At 46.5% G+C, this 12,121-nt stretch overlaps 1 protein-coding gene across 1 annotated transcript in view; it reads right to left on the reverse strand.

The window, feature by feature from the left end:
• Nucleotides 1-12,121, reverse strand: part of LOC108434915 (all-trans-retinol 13,14-reductase-like) — a 38,370-nt gene that overhangs the window by 5,190 nt on the left and 21,059 nt on the right. Inside the window, exons 3-6 of the mRNA XM_017710355.2 lie at nucleotides 7,624-7,865; nucleotides 6,064-6,259; nucleotides 5,782-5,979; nucleotides 101-220 (exon numbers count right to left, since the gene is read on the reverse strand). Coding sequence (XP_017565844.2) covers nucleotides 101-220; nucleotides 5,782-5,979; nucleotides 6,064-6,259; nucleotides 7,624-7,865 — 756 coding nt within the window. The remainder of the gene's footprint in view (nucleotides 1-100; nucleotides 221-5,781; nucleotides 5,980-6,063; nucleotides 6,260-7,623; nucleotides 7,866-12,121) is intronic.

The raw sequence follows: 12,121 nt of genomic DNA on the forward strand, positions 1-12,121 counted from the left end.
CGGAGGAACATTTCATGCAACGTGATATTCGGCAAAACTGTAAATCCATAAAGAACGTTGACTGTTTATTCATGAACGAGTTCACTGTCTGATGTCTCACCTGGTTTGATTTGAATCTCTTCAGGCAAAAACTTTTGGAAAGTGTTGAAGATGCCGGCATCGGAGATGACCACTGGAGCTATCACCTCCACTTCCTCCTGACCCTTCCTCACAGTCACACCTGCCGGGGTGAAAGGTCACTGTGTCGAGTTCAAGCCCTCCTTATACTTCTTGATATACTTTCTCTCATATTTTTGTGCAAATAATAAAGGTCCTTCATGTTCTGAGGTACAAAATGATGAACTAAAAGAGTGCTAACTCAGAAAAGTCAGTAGATTCACCTACTGAAATTCGTTTTAGTGATAAACAAACAAATTATACTTCAGACTCAACGTACTTCAGTCACAAATAAATTCATGGCAGTAGATAGCCTTGGTTTAAAGAGAATCGTCAATGAATGCATCAAGTAAAAGGTTTATTTGAATGAGTGGACAGTAAAGGCCACAGACATATTTATTAATTAAGATTATCCATCCATCCATCCATCCATCCATTCATCCATCCATCCATTATCTTCCGCTTGTCCGGGGTTCGAGTCGCGGGGGCAGCATCCTAAGCAATGAAGCCCAGACCTCCCTTTCCCCAGCCACTTCCACCAGCTCTCCAAGGGGGATTCCGAGGCGCTCCCAGGCCAGCTGGGCGATATAGTCGCGCCAGCGTGTCCTGGGTCTTCCCCGGGGTCTCCTCCCAGGTGGACTCGCCTGTGACACCTCCCGAGGGAGGCGTCCAGGAGGCATCCTAACCAGATGCCCGAACCACCTCAGCTGGCTCCTCTCGATGTGAAGAAGCAGCGGCTCTACTCCGAGTCCCTCCTGGATGACTGAACTTCTCACCCTATCTCTAAGGGACAGTCAAGACACCCTGCGGAGGAAACTCATTTCGGCCGCTTGTATTCGCGATCTTATTCTTTCGGTCATTACCCAAAGCTCATGACCATAGGTGAGGGTGGGAACGTAGATCAACCGGTAAATCGAGAGCCTTGCCTTATGGCTCAGCTCTTTCTTTACCACAACAGACCGGTAAAGAGCCCGCATCACTGCTGACCCAGCACCAATCCGCCTGTCAATCTCCCGCTCCCTTGTACCATCACTCGTGAACAAGACCCCGAGATACTTGAACTCCTCCACTTGAGGAAAGAGCCTATCCCCGACCCAGAGAGGGCTCTCCACCCTTTTCCGCCTGAGAACCATGGTCTCGGATTTAGAGGTACTGATTCTCATCCCAGCCGCTTCACACTCGGCTGCAAACCGATCCAGCGAAAGCTGAAGTTCGTGGCCTGATGTCCCCAATAGGACCACATCATCTGCAAACAGCAGTGATGTGACCCTGAGGTCACCAAACCGGACACCCTCCATCCCTTGACTGCACCTAGAAATTCTATCCATAAAAATTATGAATAGAATCGGTGACAAAGGGCAGCCCTGACGGAGTCCAACTCTCACTGGGAACGAGTCTGACTTACTGCCGGCTACGCGAACCAAACTCCAGCTTTGTTTGTACAGGGCCTGAATGGCTCGTAGCAAAGAGCCATGTACCCCGTACTCCCGAAGCACCTCCCACAGAATACCCCAGGGAACACAGTCGAATGCCTTCTCCAGATCCACAAAGCACATGTGGACTGGTTGGGCAAACTCCCATGAACCCTCCAGAATCCTGGAGAGGGTGAAGAGTTGGTCCAGTGTTCCACGACCAGGGCGGAACCCGCACTGTTCCTCCTGGATCCGAGGTTCGACTATAAGCCGGACTCTCTTCTCCAGTACCCCTGCATAGACCTTGCCAGGGAGGCTGAGGAGTGTGATTCCCCTGTAGTTGGAACACACCCTCCGGTCCCCTTTTTTAAAAAGAGGCACCACCACCCCAGTCTGCCAATCCAGTGGCACCGCCCCCGATGTCCACGCAATGTTGAAAAGGCGTGTCAGCCAAGACAGCCCCACAACATCCAGAGCCTTGAGGAACTCAGGGCGGATCTCATCCACCCCTGGAGCCTTGCCACCAAGGAGCTTCTTAACTACCTTAGCGACTTCGGCCTCAGTAATGGACAAGCCTATTCCCATGTCCCCAGACTCAGCCTCCTCACTGGAGAACGTGTCGGTGGGATTGAGAAGGTCCTCAAAGTATTCCTTCCACCGCCCAATGACGTCTTCAGTCAAAGTCAGCAGCACACCATCTCCACTATATACAGTGCTAGTGGCACACTGCTTTCCCCTTCTGAGTCGCCTGACGGTTTGCCAGAATCTTTTCGGAGCCGACTTAAAGTCAGTTTCCAAGGCCTCACCAAACTCCTCCCATACACGGGTTTTTGCCTTGGCAACAACTGAAGCCGCAGATCGCTTGGCCTGTCGATACCTGCCAGCTGCCTCTGGTGTCCCACAGGCCAACCATGCCCGGTAGGACTCCTTCTTCAGCTTGACGGCATCTCTCACCTGGGGTGTCCACCACCGGGTTCGAGGATTACCGCCCCGACAGGCACCAACTACCTTACGGCCACAGCTACAGTCAGCCGCTTCAGCAATGGAGGAACGGAACATGGCCCATTCTGAGTCAATGTCCCCCACCTCCCCCGATATCTGGTCAAAGTTCTGACGGAGGTGTGAGTTGAAGGTTCTTCTGCTAGACGTTCCCAGCAAACCCTCACTATGCGTTTGGGCTTGCCTGGTCTGACCGGCATCTTCCCCCACCACCTGATCCAACTCGCCACCAGGTGGTGATCAGTTGACAGCTCAGCTCCTCTCTTTACCCGAGTGTCCAAAACACATGGCCGCAAGTCCGATGACACGACTACAAAGTCAATCATTGAACTGCGGCCTAGGGTGTCCTGGTGCCATGTGCACTTATGGACATCCTTGTGTTCAAACATGGTGTTCGTGATGGACAAACTGTGGTTTGCACAGAAGTCCAAAAACTGAACACCACTCGGGTTCAGATCAGAGAGGCCATTCCTCCCAATCACACCCCTCCAGGTCTCACTGTCATTGCCCACGTGAGCGTTGAAGTCCCCCAGTAGGACAATAGAGTCTCCAAGAGGAGCACTTTCAAGCACCCTTCCCAAGGACTCTAAGAAGGCTGGGTACTCTGAACTGCTGTTCGGTGCATAAGCACAGACAACAGTCAGGACCCGTTCCCCAACCCGAAGGCGTAGGGAAGCTACCCTCTCGTCCACCGGAGAAAACCCCAACATACAGGCACCGAGTCGAGGGGCTATGAGAAAGCCCACACCTGCCCGCCGCCTCTCACCAAGGGCAACTCCAGAAAAGAATAAAGTCCAGCCCCTCTCAAGGAGATTGGACCCAGAGCCCAAGCTGTGTGTTGAGGTGAGCCTGACTATATCTAGCCGGTATCTCTCAACCTCGCGCACCAACTCAGGCTCCTTCCCCGCCAGTGAGGTAACGTTCCAAGTTCCAAAAGCCAGTTTCAGCAACCGAGGATCAGAACGCCAAGGCCCACGCCTTCGGACACTGCCCGATCCACAACGCACCAAACCCCTACTACTGCCCCTCCCATTGGTGGTGGGTCGATGGGAGGGGGGACTCATGTAACTCCTTCGGGCTGGGCCCGGCCGGGCACCATGAGTAAATGCCCGGCCACCAGACGCTCGCTGGCGAGCCCCTCCCCCAGGCCTGGCTCCAGGGTGGGGCCCCGGTAACCCTGTTCCGGGCAGGGTACACAAGTCCTGTTTTTGTGTCTTCATAGGGGTTATTATGGATCACACTTTGTCTGACCTGTCACCTAGGACCAGTTTGCCATGGGAGACCCTACCAGGAGCTTTTGCTCCAGACAACATAGCTCCTAAGATCATTCAAGCATGCAAACCCCTCCACCACGATAAGGTGGTGATCCAAGGAGAGGTAATTAAGATTATGCGATCCGTATTAGTCCTACAATGGGGAAATTTTACCTCCGCATTTAACCCATCCGTTAAGTGAAACAACACACACACACTAGTGAAGACACACACTAGGGGGCAGTGAGTACACTTGCCCGGAGCAGTGTGCAGCCCTATCCTCAGCACGCGGGGAGCAGTTTGGGGTTAGGTGTCTTGCTCAAGGGCACTTCAGACACATACTGTCGTCTCAGGAGATCGAACAGGGAACCTTCCGATCACAAGGCTGGTTCTCTAACCTCCATCCCACGACTGCCCCAGTAGTGAATTATATATGTTTTCATTGTTTACAGTCATAGGTTTGAGCACCCCTGGTCAAATGACACATTGGAATAAACAGAAATTCACTAAAATTTGCCCTGTTTAACTGTGTTCCCTGTAGAGGACGTGTTCACTCACTTTCAATTAGGAAATCAACAAGACATGCCATTTACCCAGGGGTTCTCAAAGTATTGGATATAACTTTATACATCAAAAGCAATGATTTCTTAACAAAACAATCGAGAATAAAAATAGAAAACACAAAGCAATCCATTGTGACTGTTTTGTGTGTCTGAGTGACCATTTCCTGCCCTCTCCTGGAGGAAGTCCAGTACTTACAGTTATTATTCAGTACCTAGATTATCTAACTAGTCCTTCATTAGGGCAGAGCTAGCCTTGTGACCGGAAGGTCACCAGTTTGATACTCTCGGCTGGCAGTCCATGACTGAAGTACCCTGGAGCAGCCCACCTAATCCCCATTTGCTCCCCGGGCACCATGAATAGTGTTTTTGTTCACTAGTGTGCATGTACATGGAAGGGTGCATGGAAGGGTGAAATGTGCACGTCTAATTCCACAGTGTGCAAACACAGCTGGCTGATGCTTCTGAATTAAATTAAATTAAATCAGGTTCTGCTGATGGCTGGAGTGCAGTGAGAATACATGAACCCAAGCTGGGTTGTTCTAACTGTATTCTGACATGTGCCCTGTAATGCATGTCAATGCAATAAATAGCTTTTTCAAAAATAACAGTGGACCACTGTTATTTGTCCACTTGCAAGTTCAAACCATACCTTCAGCATGTGGCTGTAATATGAGAGGAGACTTCATGAGAGGTGAAAGAGTTCTTTGGGCTGGAATTGTGGGGGCTTCTGCTTCAACCCTTATAATCCCAGTTTATCACATACTAAGGATTAATATTCAGTAACTACAGGGACTTCAATGCAAACTGGCTGAGCTATTTTTAGATTAGAGAAATATACAATAAAAACTTGGTCCTGCTGGTGGACCATTGCCATTTAAGGGGATGGACTGGTAGACTGACACTCACCCTGCTCCTCCTTGATTAAGAAGCAGGACTGTAGAAGGACAGCATGCCACCTCCAGGTAAGGGGAGATTAGCTGAACCAGGTGGAAGAGTTTAAGTATCTTGGGGTTTTGTTAACAAGTGATGGAAGTTGTTGGGGTCAGGGTCATCTGGGATTCTCTGCTTTCCCTACTGCTACTGTGTCCCGAGCGGAATCAAGCAGATTAAGATGATAAATGAATGACTGAGAGATAGAACTGAGGAACAGGGAGGAGATGAGGAGATGGTGGGATGTAAAAGCTTTATGTGAAGTTAGATAACAAGGAGGAGAAGCTTCAGTCATGGTTCTCCTCTCACTTAAGTCTTGGTTTTGGTATGTGACCAATTTCGTACCAATCACAGCCTATCAAGCCTTCTCCTTTTTATGTGCACTTGAAATCAGTAATGATAATTAGAAATTAGCTTATTAATTAATGATTGTATCAATTGTGCTCCTCTGCACACAAGTTTACTCACCATATGTGGTGCCCTCTTTATTGACCAGGACTCGCTGAACTGGCGCTCGAACCAGAACAGCACCCCCTGCCTTCTGGATGACCGGGATGATGTGGAAGGCGAATTCACTCGCCCCCCCACGGGGGTAATACGCCCCCCTCTTATAGTGGTGCAGGAACAGAGCGTTAATGAGGAAACTAGAGTCTCTAGGGGGCGCACCTGAGCAGGACACAGACACACATTAACTGCAGCTCATAACTGATGAAGCACTGCTGATGAAGCTGTTGGAAAGGAGGCTTTTACCATAGAAGAAGTACGAGGAGAGAGCGGTCAGATCTTTGTTCTGCGTCAGTTTGGCCATCAGGTGAGAGTGGCTGGAGGAGGCGAGGCCAAACACACAGGAGATCCGACCCAGCAGCTTCGTCCTCATCAGGAACCTCACCAGCCACAGCGGCATCATCTTCAGACAGGCCAGCAGGGGAGTGTGTCGAGCTGCTTCCTGAAAACAACCACAAAAGGATCATGTTTGCTCCATTTTGAAGGGTTTTAGTCCCAACAAAGAGCTAAAGACACTCTTTTGTAGTCCACCATTTATTCAAAATCTGGTCAAAACATTAAGTAGTGTTGAACAGCTCAGTGTCACTGTTACTCTAACAATCAAATAATACCTGCTGTGTGGTGGTCCTGTGGGAGTCTACTGACCACTGATCTAGATGACTAGAGGATGACCAACGCAAACTGGGCAGCAACAGATGAGTTATCGTCTCTACATCTACAAGGTGGATTGCCGAGGTAGGAGTGTCTAATAGACTGGACAGTGAGTGGACAGTGTTTAAAAACTCACACAGCAGCACTGCTGTGGCTGATCCACTCAGACCAGCACAAGACACACTAACACACCACCACCACCATGTTAGTGTGATTCTACAGGAAACAATGTATGGCATGGCTGTGCCAGTTGTGGGCGGAGCTCAGCTTTATCAGTGAAAATATAGCTAAAATACGCTAATTGAAGCTAAATGACTAAACTTACTGAAATATATGTCTGTTGAGTTTTCTTACTATTACCGTTTAAGAGACGTTACAGATACAAGTGAACCTAAAATCTGAAAAATGATGCCTGTTTATGTGGGCACTAAGTGTGTTTTTTCCAGTAAAAACACTACATGATATTGAAATAAATAAGAAATAAGAATAAATCCAGCAATATGGATTAAAGAATGTGCTGTTTTCAACCAGTTATGATCATGTAGGTTAGATGAATACAGTTAGAACACAGGTTTGGTTCCTGCATACTTTGCTGGGCACCTCATTGAATTTAATGAATGAACGATTAGATAAACCAGGCATTGGATGGAAACTGTAAATACTGGACTTCCTTTAAGAGAGGAAATGGTTAAACTAGCATAATCACAACGGACTGTTTTTTGGTTTTATTCTAATGGTGAACAAATACATGTTTACTGCCCAGAGCTTTACAGGAGAAGGAAAAAACATACTTTACTTTTAAAGTAAGTCAATAGAACCAGACTTTTTTCCAAGTCATTTTGGGCCTTTTCTTTTAGTCCATTCGTCGTAAAATGTATATAATCAATGTAAAGAACAGCAGGCATTTTCAAATTATGTCAAAAAGTAAAAATTGACAATAATGAAGATACAAGGATTTGTACAGCAAAATATAGAAGACCTACATTTTTACTTTATGCACACATGATATACTGGAGTTACCAATTTAATCTTAAACCTAAATTCAATCTTAGCCTGAGCCCTTAAATCCAGGTATATGATACATAACAAGACTAATAAACCCATATCCTGAACACAGCAAACACAGTAACCAACACACCCAGCACTGTTCTGTACCTTCATCAGCCTCATCAGCTGATCCACAGCAAGCGTGTCGTTGGGGAACTGTCTCCTCAGACTTTCTCTCATCTCCTCTTTGCCAGCATGGATGTGGAAGGCCCTGCGCTCTGACCCCCGACCCAGCAGCACTGTGTCAAACTGCTCCTCCAGCCGGACGAACTGCAGCTGACCCTCAGTGATCTGCTCCAAGGCCACCCGCAGCAGGCTGTTCTCATGCAGCTGACCCACGTAGTGGATACCTGGGATCCAATGGACAGGCATTCAAATCAAACAATGAGTGTTTATTAATTTTGCTGTTCAGCAGCTCTCGAAACACCAGTGGTGGATAGTAATGATGTAAATGTAATTAGTTACTGTACTTAAGTACTTTTTTCATGTATCTGTACTGATGTATTTCCATTTTGGACACTTTTAACAAATATTATAACACTATAACAAAGACAGATGTGCTACCTAGCCACTGCAATGGATCAGACGTTGTTTGTATGCCAGAGACCTATTTGGGCCCAATGAGAAAATGGCCAAAATTACTAGGCATGAAACTGTTAGCTGAAATCTGTTGTCATAAGTATGGATCAGCTGTATTTGTGAAGCCCCAGCTGGTTGTCATTGACATTTATACCAGCAGCTCAGACACAAACATCAAGACCATCACCACCTGCATGTCAGAGATTTCCATCACCTCTCTGTACAAACCACCTGCCAACCCCTTCGTATGGCCTGACCTACCATACAAATGCAGAAAGAAGTACGCTGTTGTGATTGGTGACTTTAACTCTCACCACACAATGTGGGGCTATGACTCTATTGACAGTGATGGTGAACTAGTCGAAAGCTGGATGGAAAATACACAGCTGGAGTTAATACACAACACTAAACTCCCAAAGTCCTTTAACAGTGGCCGCTGGAAAAGAGGTTACAACCCAGAACTGTGTTTCACCAGCCAGAGACTAGCACATGTGAGCGAGAAAGCAGTTCTACAACTGCTCCCAAAGTCACAACACCACCCAATTTCAATCACTATAAAGTTGACATAACAAAGTCTGAAGTCCCCTTTAGACACATTTTTAACCTCAAGAAGGCCAAATGGGACTACTATAGAGAGGGAATGGAAAATTTTCTTCTGAACGTTGAACCCTCACCTGACAACTAAAGGACTACTTTGTCCAGGCTGTCAAGAAGACAGCATGTGCTCACATCCCTCGCAGCTGCCAAAAACAACCCCACATAGTTTGCATCACAGATGACTCGTCACAGCTGCTGGATGCTCATACCGGACATCACACCGAACCAGTTTGGGAGCCAACTGGTAGCCATTGGGAAATGAATAGGCAGACACAGGGCTAAAGCATACCATCACTATACAATCATCCCAGGAAACCAAAAGAACATGTCTATACTAACCAAGCCTTTCACTGTAGAAGAGTTTGAAGCAGGTCTTGAAGCTGGGCAAAGCAGTGGGTTCTGACGACATAATGACTGAGATGATAACTCACCTAGGCCAAATCGCCAAACTATGGCTTTTGAATATGTTTAACATATGCCTTCAGACTTAGGATATTCCAGCCCACTGAAGGAAAGCTATCACCATCGCCATGCTAAAATCAGGGAAAGACGCCAACCTCCCAAAAAGCTACCGGCCCATCTCCCTACTATATATCACCTACAAACTGTTTGAGAGACTGCTGCTCACACTTCTATCCTCACAGATATATGTCCAGCTAACCGAAGACCATGCTGACTTAAGACCTGGAAAGTCATGCACAGGACAATTACTGAATGTAACACAATGCATCGAAGATGGATATCGAAAGAAGATGTTAACAGCTGTCGCTTTTGTTGACTTGACAGCAGCCACTGACACTGTTCAACACATGCTGCTGATCAAAAAACTATATGACATGACAGGCAATGCTTAACTATGCAGTGTAATCAGATGCCTTCTGAGCAACTGGATGTTCATCGTCATACTCAACAACAAGAAAAGCAAATGGCTCCACCAGACCAATGGGCTGCCACAAGGCAGTGTCTTGGCACCTCTCCTGTTCAATGTGTACACAAACGACCAGCCTTTACCGGAAGGCTGTAGCAGGTTCATCTATGCAGATGGCAGCACAGCAGCACGGCTTCCCAGAAGCTGAGTCAACCCTGGAAAAAGCCCTCTCAGATATGTCAACATACAATCTACAAATCCACCTGTGCTCAAATCCTAGGAAGACCCAAATCAGCAGCTTCCACCTCAAAAACAGGGAAGCAAAATGGGAGCTCAACATAACCTAGGATGGCACAAGGTTAGAAAACAACCCATATCCAGTATATCTGTGAGTAATCTTAGATCGTACCCTGACTTATAGAGAACACATTAGGAAGACAAGAGCCAAATTCTCCACCAGAAACAACCTGGTACGATTAACAAGCTCTAAGTGGGGGGCCCACTCAAGCACACTGTGAGCAACAGTACTACTAACACCTGTGTTTTTCTGTCGCTGAGTACACGTGTCCAGTATGGAGCAGATCCTGCCATGCACACAGAATCAACCCTATCCTCAATGCGACCTGCAGGATAGCGACAGGGTGCCTTCAAACAACTCCAGTACCCTGTCTCTATGCTCTCTCAGGCATTGCTCCCCTTTACATCCGGAGAGCGATTACCACCCAAGCTGAGTGGACAAAGCAAGCCAATGACATTTGGCACCTACTCAATGCATACTGTATTGCCCATAAACGACTTAGCTCAAGGAGCAGTTTCTTGGACACCACAGACGTATTGAACTCCAGCCCAGTCAGTGCAAGGGCTAGTGAATGGCTCAAACATTGGAACAACCTAGACAGTCAGAAAGCCCAACAGATGGAGAGAGGGATTACCCCAAATGAACACCTTGCCTTCAGCCATGACCAACCCTGGACTGTCTGGAAAACCCTGAACCGCCTGTGAGTCAGTGAGCGACGCTGCAAGGCATCCCTGAAGAAATGGAATATAATAACAGCTGGAGTTTTTAAACACTGCGTCCACTCACTGTCCACTCTATTACTTTGTTGGTCCACCTTGTAGATGTAAAGTCAGAGACGACTGCTCATCTGCTGCTGCACAGTTTGTGTTGGTCATGCTCTAGTCCTTCATTAGTGGTCACAGGACGCTGCCCACAGGATGCTGTTGGCTGGATATTTTTGGTTGGTGGGCTATTCTCAGTCCAGCAGTGACACTGAGGTGTTTAAAAACTCCAGCAGCACTGCTGTGTCTGATCCACTCAGACCAGCACAGCACACACTAACACACCACCCCCACATCAGTGTCACTGCAGTGCCGAGAATGATCCACCACCCAAATAATACCTGCTCTGTGAGGGTCCATGGGGGTCCTATCCACTGAAGAACAGGGTAAAATGGGACTAACAAAGTATCAGAGAAACAGATGGACTACAGTCTGTAACTGTAGAACTACAAAGTGCACCTATATAAGTGGAGCTGATAAAATGGACCATGAACGTAGAAACAAGGAGGTGGTCAGAATGTTATGCCTGATCAGTGGACCAACAATGTAAATGTTCCCTCAAAGCTACAACAGTGGTTTTAAGGTCTGATTGTGAACCTGAATGAGTTTTTCCAGGTGAAAAGTTCATATTTGTAGATTTTCATAACCCAGTATTTTAAAACAGAACAGTAAAATAAAAGCCTGCAGGCGAGACGCAGTGTGTGCAACTATAAAAAGTGGCTCATCAGGTCTGCTTTAAAAAATCACTTTTTCTGGGAACAAACGACTGAACCAGTTTTACTCAACTTAAAAAAAGTCGTTCATTCAAAGTATTTATTTAGGTTGAAGAAATCTAGTTAATTTACTGTAATTAGATCTGACGAGCCACTTTTTACACTGTGGAGTTGATATAACTTAGAAAATATTCTTTCAGTGGATTATGGTACAGTTATGTTCTCTTAGGGGAACCATCCCAGTGACAGGATGGGTTCTGCCCCAGTGACAGTTCAGTACCTTTATTTCTGAGAGCTCTGTTGGTCCGTTCATTATGAAATTTCAATACAATTTGGCACCACTTTAGAATAAGACCACCCTCACAAAATGTTTTTGAATGGTGGTTATTCAGCTCATAAACATCATAAAACCATTAATAAACAGTTACAACACATGAATATAAAGGGTGACAGTGAGCTGCTTTTTGCCTTATAGTGAATCCACGCTCATTTATACTGTCAAAGACCTTATTTTGATGTTTGATCTTTGTCTTCTACATCAGTCAGCATGAAACCTTTTAGCTTAATCAGACATTCATATTCATCAGACATAACAGCTCACTGACCTGCTTTTTATGAAAGTGCGATAACTGATTATGGAAAAGTGTTTAAATCAAATCAAAACAATCAAATCATCTTGTACTGTCATATCAGACACACACACAGTGTGTGTTGATGTCCTATTATAGGCTAAAAACTTATGAACGAAAACACAGACTTACTGAGCTCTGCTTTAAGCTTTAGCTACAGC

The sequence above is a fragment of the Pygocentrus nattereri genome, chromosome 14 (genome assembly GCF_015220715.1).
Source record: "Pygocentrus nattereri isolate fPygNat1 chromosome 14, fPygNat1.pri, whole genome shotgun sequence".
NCBI lineage: Eukaryota > Metazoa > Chordata > Actinopteri > Characiformes > Serrasalmidae > Pygocentrus > Pygocentrus nattereri.